Genomic DNA, 19,720 nt, shown 5'->3' with positions numbered 1-19,720 from the left:
CTCTTCAGACTCTACCTTCCTAAGTAAGTCCCTAAATACTCAAATATTGCTCCAGTTTCTCAAGATAACATAAAAAGAGGATCTATTTGTGTACATTTTATCCTCAATATTCCTAAATCCTCTCTGCTGAGCAAAGGATGGTTCTAAGAGTGGACAAACTTCCAAGAGTTTAGCAGGTCCCTGGCTTGCAAGGTAAAGCCCTCACATACTCTGGAAAACTGCAACAGTGGAATATTCTGGGATTACAGACTGGCAAACTGAGGAACAGTGAATTTCCATAAACTCTGACAACTAAACTGTATTCATCTTCTCTATTAAAAAAATAAACCATTAAGAACCAAGAAAAAGGGACTGATAAAACACAAGTTATTTTATAGGAAGCATAGGCCCAGGAAATAATGGGATTTTAGGGATAATACTTACGACTGGCTTGCCAATGCTCAAGTGAGTATCACATTTCTTGGATTCTGTGTCAGATTCTGCAATTCAAACACAAACCAGATTATCCCAAAGCCTGAGAGCAACCCAGGCTGTTACCAAAAGGCCACCACGAGATGGAGTTGGCCTCATTAGGACTTGAACAATGCTTCTTATTGTGCAAAGTTAATTTCCCCTGTTTGTTTTGGCTGCGTGAGGGGCAGAAACACCAACTATCCAAAACCAACAGTGTTACAAAAACCCTTTTAGTACATCCTGCACAAAGGGGATCTTTTCCTAATGGGCAGAAATAGGTTTTCTTTGACAACACAAAAACATTCCTCCAAAAATGAAAGGTGTTAAAAAAACGACAATATGATCTTATCTCTGTCTTATGTATTTCCCTGGAATTTCTATGGCTAAACATTCCCAGTTTGGAAGCAGCCTGACACTGTCTCAAACCAAAGCAAAGACAATGACACTGCACGAGGTTTTTAGTAACCACGAGGTATTAAAAAGCTGGAATTAGAATTAATTAAACTGCAGCCTCTACAACTGCTCAAATTTTCCTATTTCTTGAAGGTTTAAGTAACTCCCAGTTAAGCAAAAAGTACCACAAACAGTGACAGCAGAAGTTCTGGAAGTACCTACAGATCATCCTCACTGGGAATTTTGGTAAGTCCTGGGTCAGAAATGGCAGGGAAGTAAAAAGGTTTAAAATTAAATCTTCCTGAAGACCTTATTTGATAAATATCAAATGAAAGAACTCGATATTCCAATGATTTCTGGAGAAAAAGAAAAATCTAACCATAAGATTTCAGGTTTCCTCTAATCCTGAGCAGCCAAAGAAATTTCAAAATCCAGCTTTTTCAGAACCTGTTTTGCAACGGATTTATAGAAAATAAGAAAATAATTGAGATTTCCCCTGTCCATGCCACCTACCTCCCATCTCTGCCTCTGGACTGCCCTTTGTTTTTCCTATCTGCTTCTGCTTTAGTGCTCCAACTGCCCCTTGCTGTGCCTTTCCATTCCCATTGGGAATTGTGGCATTGGAAGAATTAAGGACTTTATGTGGTGAGGAGGGAGGGCTGTTCAGTTTATTGTTGGTGTGACCACTGGCTTGTCTGTCCTTTAGTCTCTTCTTGAGGTGTTCCTGCATTTTGAGACTCCTCTCATCCCTCTGGATGAAGTTTGTCCTTCCATGGGAACGAGGTTCTGCACAAAGGGAGAAATTACTTCGTTATCCTGTATTATTCATTTGACATCTGAATCTACAAGCTGGAAAAATCACTAAAATCAGAGCCCCTGCAACTTCCCTGTGCTTTGTCATCTGTAAGTGCAGGGATTTTAGAGTTTGGGGTCTTTTTAAACTGAATTTTTTGGGCCTTTCTCCTGTCAGCTGCTCCAGATCCTGCTTTACAGCTGCCTTTCCTCCCTGCTACAGACACATTTGCAAAAAATTAAGCAAATTTAGGACCCAGACTGAATTCTTCAAACACAGCCTGGGCACTGTTTTACCCTAAAGTGAGTCAAAATACTTAATTACCAATTTAAGCTTGAGAGACAATGAATGGTCTTCCTAAGTCTAACTTGTGTTTTAACTCTTGGTTATAAAATAAGGATTAGAGCTTGGTTTAATTCAGCATAACCCCAGTCCTTCACTGATTTATTGCTTTGTTCAGTTTTTAAATGCAGTGGGTTTGCACTTCACCCTCCACTATGGATAACGACATTTTGGGGGTTATTTTTGTTCACTTTTCAGTCATATTGGGACTAAAAAAACCAAAAAAGCATTCATGTATCAAATTAAATGCATTTCCAATAAACTTCACGCCAAGGCTGTGACAAAACTCAGAAGGCAGAGTTTTAAGGAAAGGTAGGAGCCACTCCTGTGGGATTTACAGTGGCAAAAATAGGGATGCATGGAAAAGACAACATTTATCAGGTACTGCTTTTGCATAATTCCTTGAAAACAGAGGATTTAAGCTTTACACAACCACACTTTGCACATGGTGAGTACCTGATCCACAGGGGTGCTCTAAGTTAATAACACAACCCCTGGGAATGTGTGGAGGAGGCAGGGCCAAGCCCCAGCTGTCCCTCCCGGCTGCTTCCCGGGATTTGGGGCATTCCCAGGCTCTCACCTTGCTCCTGGAACACGTGTGGTGGCGGGTGCTGGTGGATGAACTGGGGTGGGAGCTCTCCTGTGCCGGGCACCGCGGGGAACACGGGGTGAGGGGGGGGTGGGAGCAGGGCGTGGGGGTGGTGCATGTAATGGGGCACGTGGGGGGGAGGGGGGGGATGCATGGAAGGATGGAATTCCCCCGAGTGGGGCACCACCACCACTCTCCGAACTCCATTTTCTTCCACCACCTGCCGGGAAGCGGGAGAAATCAGCTGTGAGTCCAGAGACAATCCCATAAAACACTGTACATTCAACAAGGAATTTCCCTGCTCCAGGTCACACCCAGCACCTGACAGCAGGGGTTTTGCACACCAGACTGGATTCCAGTGGAAACCAGGCATGTTCTGCTGGGATAAAGTGGAGTTTGAGGCAGTCAGCTGTGAGAAGCTGAGCCTCACACCCCAAAGTGCTGAACAATCACAGAGTCCCAGGATGGTTTGGGTGGGAAAAGATCTCAAATTTCATCTCATCCCATCCCATCCCACCCCCTGCCATGGGCAGGGACACCTTCCACAGACCAGGTTGCTCCAAGCCCCATCCAACCTGTCCTGGAACACTTCCCGGGATGGGAGTCCACAACCTGTTCACTCCCACATCATTTCACTCCACTTTGGCAGAATCCAAGAGAATCACCCCTGGGCTCCTCCAGAGCCTGGGAACACAAAGTTATCCCCTCATCTGACAAGAACAGTCCAAGTAACTCAGGCTCTGATTTAAAGCTTCTTTGCAACTTGTCAATCCCTGTCACAACAACCAAGGGAAAACAACCCAACCCTGCAGGTTTCAGGTGACAGCAAACACAGAACAAATAAATGTGGTTTTCAGGCTGAGCAGCTCAGCGCTGCCAGGGCTTTGCCCACTGTTTGCACTCAGGGCTCCATTTCACAGGGATCAGACACTGTCTGGGGGAATCTTTCCTCAAGGTCTGCAGAGCTGAGGAACAGCAGAAGCCTGAAACGCAGCTGGGTGCAAAAAGAAACTGTCTGGAGAACCCAAGAACTCACAGTTGCAAGTTTCAAACCTACTCAGAACACTCCTGATTTTCAACGTCACTACAACATGAGTCCTGTTTCCACATTTGGTTTTAATTATTTCCCTTAAAAATGCATTAATTTAGAAATAAATCACAATGGGAACTGGGAGTATCTCTGGTAACAACACACAGATCTGACCTGCTGTGGCTGAACAACACCCAGGAGTGGAAAATCCATGGGAGTGGAAAAGCAAAGCTGGGAGAGCCCAGGGCCCTGCTCATTTCCCAGGCACGTCACTGGAATCAGTGTTTGCATCACTACCACACTCTGCACTCTGCTCCAGCAGTGCTGCTTTGCTGGATTTTCAGGAGATCAGGGCTGGTAAAGAAAGGGGCACTGAAAATTCTGATGGATTTTTATATTAAAATAGAAAACCTGCAGCCAGTTGGGACTGTTCACATGACCCAGCTTCACCCTGCAAACAGGACTGATGAAAAATAAACATGTGGATCCTGTTCATGGAGCTCAGTCAGTCAATTCAGAGCTGTCCTTGTTACTAAAAGTGTCTTTTGCTGCTGGGAGTAGGATTAAAAAAATCCTGGAAACCGGATCAAACATTACTCAGTAACAGTGGTGACAGAGCCCACAAAAATAAAGAGAAATAGTTGGTGAGTTCAGTGGAAAAACCAGCTTTTTTCACAGCTAAAGTCATCAACAAGTAACAAAAACATTATAAAATTCCCCCCCAAAACAACACACTGCAAGAGAAGGATGAATAAATATACCTGAGATACGTAACCGGGAGGCACAAAAATCGGCGGCATGGAACCGTTTGGGGACATCATGGGGACATGTGCTGGACCTGGCGAGGACAAGGGGCCACTTTTTAACAACCACAGCTTTTCCCACCTGGACACACCTTTTTCCAAAGGTGGGAGCTCACCCTGGAGCCTGAAACACCAGGAATTGCATCCCATTCTCTGCTTGATTATTGGCTTTATCGCAACCACCACGCTTTGGCCATGAGTGTCTTTTTAATTGCACAAAAATCAGTATAAATAATTTGTGACAGCTAAAAATCTGTAGTAATGCAGGCAAATGCAGGTATTGGAGTAAAGCTGATCTAGGAACTTAAAAAAAAATATTTAAAATACATTATTTTTCATGTTAAGCTCAAGGGAAGTATTCCTGTAGGGGATTTGATGAAAGCAGAATGGACACATTTCATATAATGTCATGTGAAATGGTGACAAATACTCCAAAAATGGAAATACTGATAAATTCAACTTGACTTACAGGAGATATTTTGCCCTGACTTGGATTTTCTGTCACTTACTGAGAAGGTAAAAAGGAATTTGCAGGCATGGAGTGGAGCAATGATTCCCCCACCTTACAGCACAGGGAGGTCCCAGTGCCTGTGAAATTTGTTTAGATTATTGTGGATTAAATGCCATATAAATCATGTGTGAAGATCCTGGGAAGACATTTATTCAAGGATCACTGCAAACCCAGCTTTTGGAAATGAAAATCTGCAGGATGCAGGGAATCCTGGCAGCTTCCCAGTGCTGCCTCATTTGTGCTTGGACACAAAGTGAAAAATCTGATGTATTCCAGTGCAGAAAACACATCTGACATCACAGAAAAAAACCAATGGAACAACTCTAGAACCAAAATATCTGGATTCAGGACTTCAGCTTCTCTTTACCTTGAATGCACTGAATGTGTCCATCTTCAGTTGTAATTGTAAATGTTTCACCTGGGTTTACCTGGACAAGAATCACCTGAAAAAAATAAAACAAAAAAGAGGGGTTGGGGGCTTTTTAAATTTCAGGAATTCTCTGTGGGGGAAACCCCTTCTCTTCAGAGACAACAACAGAGCTTTGGCAACCTTGGAGTAAAAAAGGAAGATGAGACACTGATGGGTAGAATGAGATTTCTTCATACTTTTGACATAAAATCCTTGTATTTTTTCTCTGGTTACTACCAGAAGTGCGTCACCTGATACACATGAAATAAGCTTCTAATTTCAAGTTTCCCACTGCTTTTTCTGCTTTTACTGAGGCAATAAATGACCTGAGATTCACACTGCATTCCAGGCTCTTCCCACCACCCCTGCCCTGCAGCTCCTGTAAGCCCAGGTGTGTTTTCCCTGGGTAACTGTGTAAGGAATCCAGCCCCCAGTGACATCCTGCAGGTCCCTCTGGACACGGCCACATCTTCGTGCACACAAATCCAAGTGGAGCTGTGCCAGGCTCACTCCTCTGGCAGTGCTGGGATCCCAAACCATCCCCTCACCCTGCCCCAGCTTCAGGGGAATTTTGGCAGCTGCACTTTTATTGTAACATCTATGATATTACATAGATAATCCTTTAATAAAAGGAGGGTTTGGCCAGGTAAGAACTGCAAGCACACAATTAAAATTCCACCCTGGTGACAGCTGGCACTGCTGTAAAAATGGAAATTAAATGTATTTGTTCAAGTAGCTGTGAAAATCAGTATAATTTTCTTTCATTCAATTTTTACAAAGTATATGTCATCATGGAGTGACAGTTGTAGCAGATAGATGGGACCTAAAGAAATCATTTAATTCCTGGTAAAATGAGCTACACATGACATTAACAAATGAATATGTTCTGTGCTGCCACGTTTTCAGTGATGCAGCTCCCCAGACACCACAGTTTCACTGCTCTCAGCACTGCAGACTCCAAGGATAAACTGCTAAATTCTATTTAACACTGGGGGTTTTTTTGCAGCTTCTGCATATTGGTGTATTAATCTTTGATGTTATTTTTTGTAACCTCCCTTGTAGGGGAGAATCAATGCTCCTTGTACAGGGGAGTTTTACTTTGGGTGGATGAGTTGTTTCTGGATATAAGTAAGCCACCAAAACCCTTGAAAAGGCCATTTAAGCACTCAGTAATTTTTATGATGGTTCCAGGAGAAGGAGAGATGGCAGAGAATGCCTTTAAAAGTGGCATAATTCGCATTAATAATGAAATTTATGCAGATTTGTCACTTCAGAATACAAGTAAATGTATGACTTTAATGCTAATGAATTTCTTGGGGTAAAGAGAGAAGCGGTGTTAATTGTTTGAAGAAAACTGATAATAATGGGCTGAGGATTTGCCAGAGCACAAAGAACAGGAAAAAGATTTGCTGGGGACCCAGGATTCCACAGGCAGAGACTGACCCCAGGAAAAGGCTCATCTTTGAGGGCAAAACTCAGAGGCAAGAAAGGGATCCTTGAAGAGATTCAGAGCCTCTGAGGGTGTCACATCTTCAGAAAATGTTTCAATTAACTCCAGTTCTCAGAATCAGCTCAGGAGAACTGAGGGAAGGATCCCAATTGAGTGCTGCAATCACAGGGCTGCAGCAGTTGGGAGCCTGGAATTCCAGGAATGCACAGGCAACATCTTAGAGCAGTGACTCACTGTAATTAATGAAGCAAATGCAGCCCCAGCCACCTTCCAACAAGGAAAATTTCCAGGAAGCTCCAGCGTTGCTGAGGAGTGGATTTGAGCCAAGTGAGACACGGGGAGTGCTGAGCCCAGGAGCTGCCAACGCCTCCAGGTGTCCCGAGCACCACTCCAGGGCTGGTGGCACCAGCACAGCCAAAGCTGTTCCCAAGCATCAGTCACTGCTCTGGTTTTATCCCTTATCCACACACATTTTTGGAACCAGAAACCCTTCCAGAAAACTTCCAACTTTAGCTTAAAGTGAAATGAAACGAATGGATTAACTGGAATTGGCCAAACACACAAGTCTGACTTCTGGAAACAAATCACTGTACAATAATTAAGGATTAGCCCTGTCCTTCACAGCACTGGCAGTGAAATAATTAAAAATCCTCTGCATTAATAAAGATTCTAAGTCAAGACTCTCTTTAAAAGATTCTGTTTAAACTTCAAATCTGTTCTTCAAATGCATCTCCACGACACAACACTTTTGTTTTCGTTTTCTTTAATCTCACCTGACTGCAAAGTCTCCTCTAGGTTCTAAAAATGCCAGTGACTGTCACCTCCATGTCCCACACACACAGCTCTGGGGACAGGGGCCAATTAAATCTACTTGATCTCCTTTCCTCATGAAACCTGAACCACCTGAGTCACCTCCCAGCTGGGCAGGGCTGAAATTTCACCTTCTAATACCAGAACTTCAGAAACATCTTAGAGACTTTGCTCATTTCCAGACACCCTCGTTGTACATCCATCTCCAGAGTGTGAGGCACAAAGGGAAAAGGACTTTTTCTTTAATAAAGCCCATTTTTCCAAGCACACAACCGAAACACACAGATTTATCATTCTTATCTGCAACAATGACAAATTGAAGGAGATCTCATTTAAACTTTTGCATTTATGGCCTATCAGACCTCAAAGGATGGGAAGAGCTCCCAGTATTTGTAGTACAAAGCACTCAGCTCTTACTGCCAAACACTAAATTCACATTTACTGACCATTTACACATACTTGGGCTTCAAAATTGTCCTGCTGCCACTTTTACCTGCATGTCTAATACTACCAGGGACTTCTGAAGGGTTGTGTTCAACAAAGCTCTAAAGTTTCACCTAAATACACTCAGGTTTCACCACTGCACCATAATTATTAATGATGACACTTAAAACCAGGAAGCCAAGGTCTTTCCTTTCATTTTCCTGTAATAGATTTCCTCTGCAATCCCATGCTAATCTTTATTCATTATTTCACTTTCCAAACCTTTATTAACCCCCTAATTTTTCCTTTGATTTTTGGAGCGTGCAGCTCCATTTTAAAGCCCTCCTTTCACACCTGTCCCCTGGCTTGGAGCTGAATGATTTTTTCCTCTCTCCATTTGCACTTCTGTTTAACTCCTGACATCAGTGCTCAGAACCACATCCCTTCCCAGTTTTGCAGATCAGTAGCAGAGCTGCCTGTTTTTTGTGGAGCCACGATCCCAGTTGCTCCCAGTGCTCCCAGTTCAGGGCTCACTTGCCTGCTGGATGCTGTCCCCGTTGACCATGTGAGGTAGAAGTGGCACTTCATTCAGCAGAGGTGTAGCTTCCAGGGGGGGCGGCTGGTCAGCCATCATTTCTTGGGATTGTTCATGGACACCTGCTCACCTCAACCACCTGCTCCAAGAAAACACAGGGATAGGGTCAGATCCAGCTCTTCCTTCCTTAAATCATTCCCTGTTTGTTTGACAAACTTGGCTTGTGGGGCCCTGCCAACTCAGAATATTCCCAGTGCACCCAAATAGTCCAATATTATCCTGTTTTGCACTTCTGACTCCTTTCATGGAAGCAATAAATATCCTTCTCCCCAAATTCTCCCCTTAAATCATCAGGAATATTCAGCTTGCCATGCCACGAGTGCTGGAATTGGTACCTCAGCACAGCAATTACACAGTAGAGGAATTTACATTTATACAGCAATTTATTCCTAAATCTGCACTTCAAATTCCTAAACTGCTTCCACTCCAGACCCCAAGCTTTAGGCTAACTAATGCACATAGCACATTTACATTTTAGTGATGACCAAAAAAAACCCCCAAACCACGCAATTTCTCCAATACAGAATCTGTCATGGTGAAACAAAGCTTAAGACAACATAAAACCCCACTCTGTCCCCAAATCTTTGACTGAGCACCATGGAGAAATGTGAATGGAAAAGTGCTGCAGAGTCGTGGGCTTCCAGGGAATAATCTGTAATTAGAGCAAGTCAAAATACACATGACACAAATTAATTATAGTCATTAGAGCAAGTCAAGATACAAGCTCCAAATGGCAGGGAATTTTCAGTGTATAGTTAATCCAGCATCCATAAAAAGCACAAGATAACAGGATACAGGAAATGCTGACACTTCCTTCTCCTTTCCCATTACCTCCCATAAACCAGAAGGCAAAATGTGGTTAGGAGAGGCCAATTCCTTAAAAATAAAAAGCAAACCACGAAACAACCCCCTAAATCTGTGCATGAACCAAGTCAGGCTGTTTAGAAATGTCAAATCCTTGTTCAATTCTCCACAAGCAGCACGGAAAGGGCAGTGTTTGGGGAAGAAAAAAGGAAAACAGCTTAATTCTGTACCTCTAGGTCTCAATTTCCAGCAAATTAGAAACAATAGGAGAAATAGAATTAATAGCATTTCTTCTGGTTTTAACTCATTTTGTACAGAAAAATCAGTAAGAAAGCTGAGATTACAGATTTTTCCTGTGTTATCAAGTCAAGGCAAAGGAGCTGGTGGAATCCACTGATAAAACCCCCATTCCTTCTTTGCAAAAGCATCTCAAAATCAGATATAACAATCAATCACACAGACACAAAATGCAGCACAGCAAACTCCTCAAGACTTCCTCAAATCCAGCTCCTTTCACAAGGAAATTGTTTTCCAGGGCTGCTCCAGTAACGATTTTAAGAAGCCAAACATCACTGCAAGGTGCAAGGGCTGGACAGGACCTCCAAGATCAAATTTGTACCAGCTTTGGCCTAAATACACTTAATAAATACACTGAACTACCTTAGCATGGTATTTGTTTCCTGGATAACATAATCTCCTTTTTGTCAGGTTTGGAATTGCCTCTGCCAAGGACACAAATTTTAGCTATTCCACTTAAAAATCCCTGCCTGGAACAGCAAAATTCAGGCAAAGGTTTCTTCCTCTACACCTCTCCCATTTTCTGAGGTTGAATCTAAGCCTTAAGAGCCGTAACAGGAATTCACTCTACACAGGCAAAAGGAAAATTCTTTATTTTATATATGCATATGAATTTCCTGAATCTCTGAATCTCAAAGAAAACAGAAATTAGTACTTAAAATAAAGGGGAAACCCCTTTACCAAAAGGCAACTCCATCTGCATTGAAATTCAACTACCCCAAATAAGCAGCTGCAGAAAAACATGTTCTGAAACAGGGCCCAAAGGCACCTGCAACTTTAAATAAACGTTCAGAGTTTCTGTGCTCATCCTCTGCAACTTCAAATAAAGGCTCCGAGTTTCTCTGCTCATCCCCTGCCTTGGCTGAATTTAATTCTCTCCTTAGGACAAATTGTAGAGCAGAACCCCAACATTCCCGTGGTTGTTAGAACCCTTCATCTCCTGCCTAATGACACAGGGAGGGTTTAATTTACATGGACAACTCCACACAGTTTCTGCTTGCTTAGTGCTGTAACTTCATTTTTCAGAGGAAGAATTTAGTATTTGGAGTATCAGGAAACAATTGGTTTTAAACTGTTAATGATAACTCCAAAAATAGCCAATTTTGTGTCTTAGTAGCAATGGCCATATGGTCAGAGAAAATAGAAGTAGTGACAGAAACAAAACCATCTAAAGAGGTTTTTGGGCAGTTTCACCTGGCTCAGAACGTTGATATTTTCCTGTGCAGCTGGGCTGGGGTGGCTGCAAGTGGCAGAACACTGAGGACAAAGAAGGACGTCCTGACAGATTAGAAAAAAACAAGTTATTTTGGGTTTTAAGCACTGCTTCATTCCTTGAAAACACTGATAAGAGCAGCAAAAACACCCTGCCCTCCAAGGGAGCAGAGTCAGTGAATGTGGGACTCAACCCCTCCCCACTTCAACAGGTAAAACTTTTCCAGGGAAATGAATTCCCAGATTCACCCCCCCAAAGTGTCCATTTCACTTGAGGAAGTAGGTGGTATTTGGGTAAATAAAAAGAGAATTCCTGAAAAGTTATTACATACTCAGCACAATTTCCTGCAAAACATAACAAAGACAGAGCTCTATCTTGAAAAGCCATTTCCCAACACCCTCCCACGGCTGGCCTGGAGCAGGGAATCCAGTCCTGCTCAGCCCTCCCTGCAGGGCAAGGCTGCTCCCAAGGGAAAGGTGGAGGACAATCACCACAGGGGCAGAGGGGAGATTCCAGCATCCTGAACCCACCTCCATCCATGCTCCCAGTCAGGGCATCATGGAATCCCAGGATGGTTTGCATTGGAAGGGACCTTAAATCTCCTCCAGCTCCACCTCCTGCCATGGGCAGGGACACCTTCCACTATCCCAGGCTGCTCCAAGCCCCATCCAACCTGGCCTTGGACACTGCCAGGGATCCAGGGGCAGCCACAGCTTCTCTGGGCACCCTGTGCCAGGGCCCAACCACCCTCACAGGGAAGAATTCCTTCCCAATATCCCATCTAACCCTGCCCTCTGCCAATGGGAAGCCCTTCCCTGTGTCCTGTCCCTCTAGGTCCTTGTCCAAAGTCCCTCTCCAGCTCTCCTAGAGCCCTTCAGGCCCTGGAAGAGGCTCAGAGCTCTCCCTGGTGCCTTCTCTTCTCCAGGAGAACACCCCCAGCTCTCCCAGCCTGGCTCCAGGGCAGAGGAGCTCCAGCCCTTGGAGCAGCTCTGCGGCCTCCTCTGGACTCTCTCCAGCAGCTCCACGTCCTTCCTGCGCTGGGAGCCCAGGGCTGGAGGCAGCTCTGCAGAGGGGCAGAACTCCCCCCCTTCCTCCTGCCCATGCTGGGAACAAGCCCTGGAATCTGGGGCTCCTGGGGACCAGAGCACGTCCAGCCTCTCCTCCACCAACACTCCCGAGTTCCCAAGTTTCACATCATCCCTAATACTCTGTCATTGATCTCAGGATTCCCTAAAGCCTTGGATTTCAACCAATCAAGTCAGCTTGGAGAGGCAAATCCAGCTGGGGGGGTTCATGGACCTGAAGGAACAACCCACCCACAGGGAGAACTGCATCAAAGAGCTGCTTGGTCCACTTTATTCCACCAAATCTCAGGAAGAGCAGCTCAAACTGCTTTTGCCGTGGTCTGTTCTTGGCAGTGAGGGATTTATCATCCCCAGGAACTATTCAAGTGGTCACGGGGAAAAAAAAAAAACAAGGAAAAAAGCACAGTCCTGGGAATTCAGAGGCTGCGCTGACATTAAAGATAATACACTAAATCTTAAATTAAATAAATAAAAATCTTAAATAAATAAAAATAACTAAATAAGCTAAATAATATACAATAAATAAAGCAAAATAACTAAAAAAACCCCAAGAAAAATCCCATCTAGAAGCATTAAAGACCAGGCAAACTTTGTAATTTATGGGAATAAACTGAAGTTTAGTGACTCATTAAATATGAATCAGTAGCAGAATTTGTAGAGGTGTCTCTACAGCTTTGTCACCCTGTCCTGGAGATTTTTGACTCAGTGTGGAATTAAACTGATCAAATTTTAGAAAGGTTACATTTTGCAAAGGCACTTCTGGCCTGATTCATTTCTTTGCAGTGGTTTCTACTACACATCAGCTAAAGGTCATTCCCAAACCTGGCTGAACTGAGGGATGAATTCAGCCCACAGAGCATGAGAGCCATAAAAAAATAAAATAATTGGGATTAATCATCTCAGAAACAAACCTGAAGCTGAAGGAAGTGATAGTGGGCAATACATTTCTAAGTTAAACAGCTTGAGCTTTTGTTTTCAAAGATTATTCAACACACACACATCTAAAAAGCTGAAATACGGTAATTTTTCCCAATAAAATATATTTTAAAGTAAATAAACCCAATCTATGTTGTAAAAATGGGCTCTGAGAAGTGTTCTGGAGTAATTCAACAGTCTCATGTAACATGGTCATGGTTCCCATATTCAAAGGAAGGCAACATTTTCCAGGGACACTCACCCTACAAAGGCTTCTAAGAAAAACAGAAAATCTCCAGGACTGCCCTTCCAGCAAACAATTCCCATCCACAGCGGCTGGGCCTGACCTCACTTCCTGCCATAGTAAAAATGCTGAGCCTCTGGAAGGCTCCAGCATCGGCCTTCCCTTTGCTCCAGCCCAAATTCCTCCCCGGCAGAGCTGCTGGAGCCTGGCCAGCTCCCGAGGAGCCGCTCAGTGTTCATTGATTCCGGGCTCCCATTTCCATGGAAAACAGCTCTTAAGATCCCTGACGGATGGAGAGGAGGAAAGGGAGCTCGTGAGGGCTGTCTGATATGGCATCATCCCGCCTCAAGTCTGGAAAATAGCAGGGATTCACACAAGACAGTCGGAAACTCTAAAATTGTCTCCGATGGTCTGGATCCAAAGTGGAAGGATGAGTAATTCCAGGGCATGGGGGCAGTTACAGACAAATGGCTGGAGCTGGGGATCTTAGAGGTCTTTTCCAACCATAACGACTCCATAAATGTTTTGTAAACTTCTGGGAAGAACTCCCAGTATTCCTAAGCCTCCTTCAGCCGTTTCCAGTGTGCAGCTCAGGATGAGGCACCACATCAGCTCTGTCACTTCCACTGGAATGGCACAGGAGAAACAGCATCAAAATTATCACAGCCATATCTGGAAGAAAGGTTATGGCCAGAAGAATTTTCCAAGATAAACACATCATTCCTGTTTCAATTTACAATTTACAGACATGTTTCTCTTTAGGCACTAACAATGAATTTGCAAGTATTTACTGCAGGGCATGTAAGAACAAAGAGGTTTTTATTTCTTAATCGTAATATAAAAAAATAAGAAAAATTTAATAAACTGAAAAAATAACTTTTTCATTGGAATTGTATCCTTTAGTCATGCTAACAGAATGTGGGATTATCTGTTGTGCAAATGTGTTGCAGCATTATGGATTTTACAAATTTCAAAGTCCCCGTTGTCTCATATTAAAGTATTTTCCTATTATATTAAAAATCTCTCTCCAGAAAGATCTCACACAGACTAAATGGGAGGAACACTGCAGACAGGAGTGGATCAGCTTCATTCCACTGTCCAGAGCAGAAACCAAACAGATTTCATAAACAGTGAAAAATAAGTTTATAATCCCAGACAGAAACTGTCCCAAAGGCTGGATTTTCATTACAGTAAGTGCTGGATTTAAGATGAGAAAGGAGCATATTACTTAAATGGCAACTTTATATTTTTTTTAAATACAGTATGCCTGAGTTAGAAAGAACAATGTGTCCAGGAAGGAGAGAATGAAATTCAGCAGAGACTTCCTGGTTTCCAGGTTCAGCGCCTCATGCAACCTGCCAGCCTGAAGTAAACTACTCTCATATTGCTCTTTACTAAAAGCAGTATTGTATAAACACCTAAAGCTTTACTTACACCTTTTTCTACTAATTATTATTATAAATATTATGTAATATATAAAAAGTATAGCCAATTTATTTTCTCTAAGTGGGAGGAAAAATCCCATGTTCTCTGATAAAGAAGTGTTACTGCCATGCCTTAAAATCCAGATCTCCTGCAAACTGAGGCTCTGAGTATTTTACACACACTCCACTCTGTCAGTTCAACTTTCCATCACTCAGCTCCAAAGGCTGTTAAAAAGAACAACCACAGAGCCAACCCAAAGCCATCCCCAACATCAGGCTAAGGAATAACCTTGCCAAAAAGATCCAACCTTAATTATCACTCCTAAAAACCCCAGATATGCCCTACGCAATTCTGAAGCAGGAAAAATTGGGGAAAAAAAGACCCAAGCTGCCCTCTCCTACCCAAGCTTTTCCAATAAACAGCATTAACAAGGTGTTGGAGGTACCATCCCAGTCCTAAAACAGTTTGTGCCCCAGGACCACACGTGAGATCTGAGCAAGATTAAGGCAAGGAGAGATTTAACAGAAGCTCAGTTACAACCCAAGCTCTGGAGGGACCACCCCCACTCCATAAGTCATCTGTTCCCCACTAAATCCATGTTTTGATTAAAATCCTGGAAATCATTTGTAACGACCCCCGAGGGAATTAGGTCGCAGCATCTTGTGGGAAGTTTGGCTTCCAGCCAGGAGGGCAACACAGCCGTGAGCCTGAAAATGTCCCTCACGATTTACCCAACAAATGGGCCCAAATATTCTGAACATTCAGAGAGCTCACCTGAAAATGTCCCTCACGATTTACCCAACAAATGGGCTCAAATATTCTGAACATTCAGAGAGCTCACCTGAAAATGTCCCTCACGATTTACCCAACAAACGGGCTCAAATATTGCGACTATTGCGAGAGCCTGATCCAGGGATGGCTTTGACCCTGGTGAGGTCTGTGACCCCAGGAAAACAAAAAACCCTCAACAAAATTCCACCCCAGCTCCACACACACAGGACAAGGCTTCCACACTCTGCTCCAAGTGTTTGCTTTCAGCACTGACCAAATTACAAATGATTTTTAATTAAGTATTAATGCTCATCTCTCAGGCTTCAATGCTCCTAAAATTCTCCCTGGAGGAGGGTTAAGATTGGGATGGAAGCCCTCCTTTCCCAGATATCAAAATCCCTAAAAACACCCACAAACAGCAGATCCAACACACCAAGGCCACCGACCTGAGGGATCCTATCAACTTTCATCCTCCTTCCCTCATCCCTCTGGATCGGGTTCCTGAGGGAGCGTGCCAGGAAAGCAATCAAACAATTGTCCCCTGCATCCTCCCACAGCACCTCCCCAGCACTTCAGGATTGTTTTCCAGCCTGAAACTCCATCCCTCAGGATTCCAGGGACAGACAGGCCAATGCCCACCCTCCAGGCTTACACACGTTTTTCCAGAGGCTGAACAACTTTCTGCTGCTCTTCCTAAGAGAAACTCCACTGGGAAGAGCTGGGAGCTGGGCAGAAAAGCTCTGTCAGTGCCCAGAGTGCATTAGATTTGATTTGAGCTGTTATTTAAGATTATGCTCATATTAAGGCCATGCCTGTCCTCAGAATTATTCATTTAGGAGGCCTGTAAAGTTGGCAATAACAGTTTCTGTAATGTAAACATGACATAACTTTTAGATAAATATTTTCCTTCATTGCTTTAGTTCTTTTATGGCTTTTCTCTTATTGCCAGAAAAGCAGAGTTGAATTCTGAGCACTTGTGTGCTGCTTCCTAAGTGACCAGTCCCATAAGCCAAAACTCAAGAGGAGTTCCTGAAAGGTCATATTCCTGTCCTAATCCAAATCCTGCTTCTACAAATATTCCAGAGAACTGAGCACTTCAAAGGACTGAACCATTAAGGTGCTTCATTCTTATTTGAACTTAAAAAAATAAAGGGATCAAAGAATTCTCTAGCTGCAAAAATGTTGTTACAAAAAAAAGAAAAAGTAAAGCTACCTTTTTTCCACCTGTCAGGAAAGGGACACTTTCTGGAATAAGCCAAGGTGCTCATTTCAATGTCTTAAAGCTAAACAAAGCAAAAAACTTCCAAGCTTAGATGAAAAAACCTTTATTAAATGCAATTTAACAATGTACTTATTTTCAATATGATTTTCCAAGTTTAAAACTGTGAATTTAAAGCCACATTATTCTAGGTTTTTTTAGGCCTTGAAGAAAACCAGTATATTTACACACTAACTATATACTATGGAAATGGTTCTCTAAATCCCTTGGAAGCTATGGAAGCAGTAGACACCATAGTCCACAGAAAAGTAATCCCAAAAAACTTCTGCCCAGAGGCACAAGACAGAGCACAAGCCCTGGTGTGTGCCTGGAATTCTCTCTTGGACCTGAACTGGTCAGCAAAAAGGCAGCTGGAATTCACACCTGGAAGGAACACAGAGCTGGGCAGATGAAACAAAGCGTTTCCAAGTGTGCCAAGGTTTGCCAGCTGGGAACTGCAAGTTCCTACAGGGAGCTGCACCCGCTCCCAAGGCTCTGAAATTCAGGAGAAGGATCTGCATAACTCAGCACAAATCCCCCCTACAAGACAAATTTGTCATAAAGTGGAAGTTAAAATTGAAGCCATTTTATGATAACTTTTTCCCTGAAAACAAAAAAAGTTCTGCCCATTTACCAGATTCCAGGGGAAAAGTTCTGCTTGAAAGCCTGGAAGCAACCCAAAGGAATGGCTGTTGTATGTGCAGGCATGTTCCCTCCAACAGGAACACATCATTCCACAGCACCTGGTTCATCCCAGTCCCTCCCTCCAGCCAGAACACCCAGCTCATGGCAAGGAATAAATATTAAGGATATCTAAAAGCTTTTTAAAGAATCTTCCTGTGAGGACCAGGAAAGGTGGGGAATTTAAGTGCGCCCTGAGCTGGGCTGCTCTGCTTTGTCCTATGCCAAACTTGACTGAAACCTCCTGGGATTGAGCCAGGAAAGCACCAAAACTGAGCCCTTTTTAGTGCCAGATCTGGGTGATACCTCCATGAATTTAGGGAGCAGTATGGGATGGCAGACACACTCACAGCTGCTATGAGACAGAGGTGATCCAAAAGCTCTTTTCCAAATGTTTGCATTCTGTATCTCCACCAATTTATTTACTTTAAACTCGACTCAGGGAGGGCAATCACACAGTTTATTAAAACCAACAGCAACAAGATAATTTCCAGGAAAGGCTCCCTACCATGAGACAGAGCAGTCAGCTGCTGTCTAACCCAAAAAACAGAAGGAAAATCAGGACTTCACAAGTGGAACACAAGCAGGAGTTTGTTCCCAGGTTTCTGCAGGCTCTAAGGAAGCAAAGGCTGATTTTCCACCGGCTCTGATCTGCACATCACCAGAGTGCTGGATGCAGCACAAACAGGCCTCTCTCATGTAACAACCCTTTTAAACCAGGACTTCAAAACCAAGCAGAAAAACCCAGCAAAAGCAAAGGATTTCTTCAAAGTGGAGCAGATTAAGCAAACTCTGAGCAAGAAGGAATTATTTTGATACAGCAGCTGAAGACTTTTCCTTGCACAACACCAGAGGCTGGGGCTGTAACACTTTAGCTGAGCACTGGGTCAAATTAGGCTGGTCAGAACAGGTTATACTTAAACCCAGGGCTAAAACACACCAATAAATGACTGTAATTACCACAGCTGAGCAGTCTCGTGGCATCGGACCATGTGCATTTTTTTAGTTCATGGAAAATGCAAGGGGAAAATGCAAGTGTGAGCTCATCGCCATGAGGCTGGAGCAGGAACACTTCCCTCAGTCTGGGTGACTGGCCAGGACCAGCCCAGAACCACAGCCACAGCTCAGCTGATGGGTGGCAACACACTGAAATCATTTGCTTCTGTTTCTGAGCTAGGAATATTTATTTGCAAATCAATGAACCTGCTGGAAGCTTGGGGATTTAATCACAATTTTATGTCACTGCCGAAGTAGAAATTAGCAGTTTTGGAAAACCTAAGGATGACAGTTTATGTCAGTTTTTATCAAGTTCATATTCTAAAAAATCCAGGCATTGAAAAGCAAAGTGACATTTTACAATACACCAGAATGCTGTTCACATAATATCTTCCAAACCTAAACAGTTCCTCAAAATAATTCTCCAAATGGACAAAAATACACAGCTGGGTGACCAGATTAAAGCTTTTCCTGGAACAGCAGAATGTGCTCAAAACCAACATGAACATCTTGCAAGTCTTTCAGGAGCACCAGAACTCCTCCTATGCAAACACTAAACTCTGCCTTCACTCCTGCAAGTAACTGGAGAGGACAAACCCAAGTGACACATCAGTGGTCACCTGAACACCACTTAGCAGAACTGAAAGCAACTGATTTCCATGAAAGATATTAATACTGAAGTTTTTTAACTTCATGGAACAGCATGGAACAGCAGATTAAAAAACCTCATCTGAATTTATAAACTTGCATTTAACCTGCTTAAATGATTTTCCTCCTGAAACACCTGTACAGCTCCAGGGAATACAGCATGATTATCACTTTTTTCTTTATCTCTTGTACAAAATCCAACTGCTGATCATGTTTTGCTTTCCAACATTCCTCGCCAAGTTTTTGACAGATTCCTTTCTGCTCTTCCAGCAGATCAATTCCATGACCTGACCAGTTCCATGAGAAGGAACTCAGTTCCATGACTTCCAACTAAAACCAACGGATCTGAGCAAGGCACTACCAGAATGCTGTCACCCACTCCAGCTGTTCTCTACACAGGAAATGCATTTGGCTAAAAACAGAATTTACTGTCTTTATCCAAAGCAAATTATGCAATTCTCTCCAGGAGAAAACTTCCCGCTAAGTGGGTGAAGGGAGGAGAAAGAGAAATGTAAAAATAGAGATAAGGCTGCCACCTTAAAAAATCAATAATGTTCCTGTGGAACCTGAAATTCTTCTTACCTCAAGAACTCAATCAATTCTTCCTTCCCTAATTCAATTTTTCCATTTGATAAGAAGTCATCCAAAAATTTCTTCCAGAAAAAAAAAGAGTCCTAAGTTTAGAAGTCTGTCAAATACATTCATTTCATCTTGAAGTGTTACTTAGAGACTTAATAAGAAAATAAACACTTCATAAAATCTGGGAGAATCCTAAATTCTGT

General features: G+C 43.1%; 1 protein-coding gene across 2 annotated transcripts in view; it reads right to left on the bottom strand.

Moving 5' to 3' along the window:
* The window catches only part of LOC138110342 (fibronectin type-III domain-containing protein 3a-like), a 38,948-nt gene that overhangs the window by 14,370 nt on the left and 4,858 nt on the right, over positions 1-19,720 (bottom strand). For both annotated transcript variants that reach the window (XM_069015089.1, XM_069015090.1), the window contains exons 3-8: positions 8,545-8,680; positions 5,282-5,357; positions 4,362-4,438; positions 2,562-2,790; positions 1,360-1,632; positions 424-479 (exon numbers count right to left, since the gene is read on the bottom strand). In XM_069015089.1, coding sequence (XP_068871190.1) covers positions 424-479; positions 1,360-1,632; positions 2,562-2,790; positions 4,362-4,438; positions 5,282-5,357; positions 8,545-8,640 — 807 coding nt within the window. In that variant the 5' untranslated portion in view covers positions 8,641-8,680. The remainder of the gene's footprint in view (positions 1-423; positions 480-1,359; positions 1,633-2,561; positions 2,791-4,361; positions 4,439-5,281; positions 5,358-8,544; positions 8,681-19,720) is intronic.

Source organism: Aphelocoma coerulescens, chromosome 4A, assembly GCF_041296385.1.
Source record: "Aphelocoma coerulescens isolate FSJ_1873_10779 chromosome 4A, UR_Acoe_1.0, whole genome shotgun sequence".
Lineage (NCBI taxonomy): Eukaryota > Metazoa > Chordata > Aves > Passeriformes > Corvidae > Aphelocoma > Aphelocoma coerulescens.
This window is presented reverse-complemented; position numbering and strand designations above follow the sequence as displayed.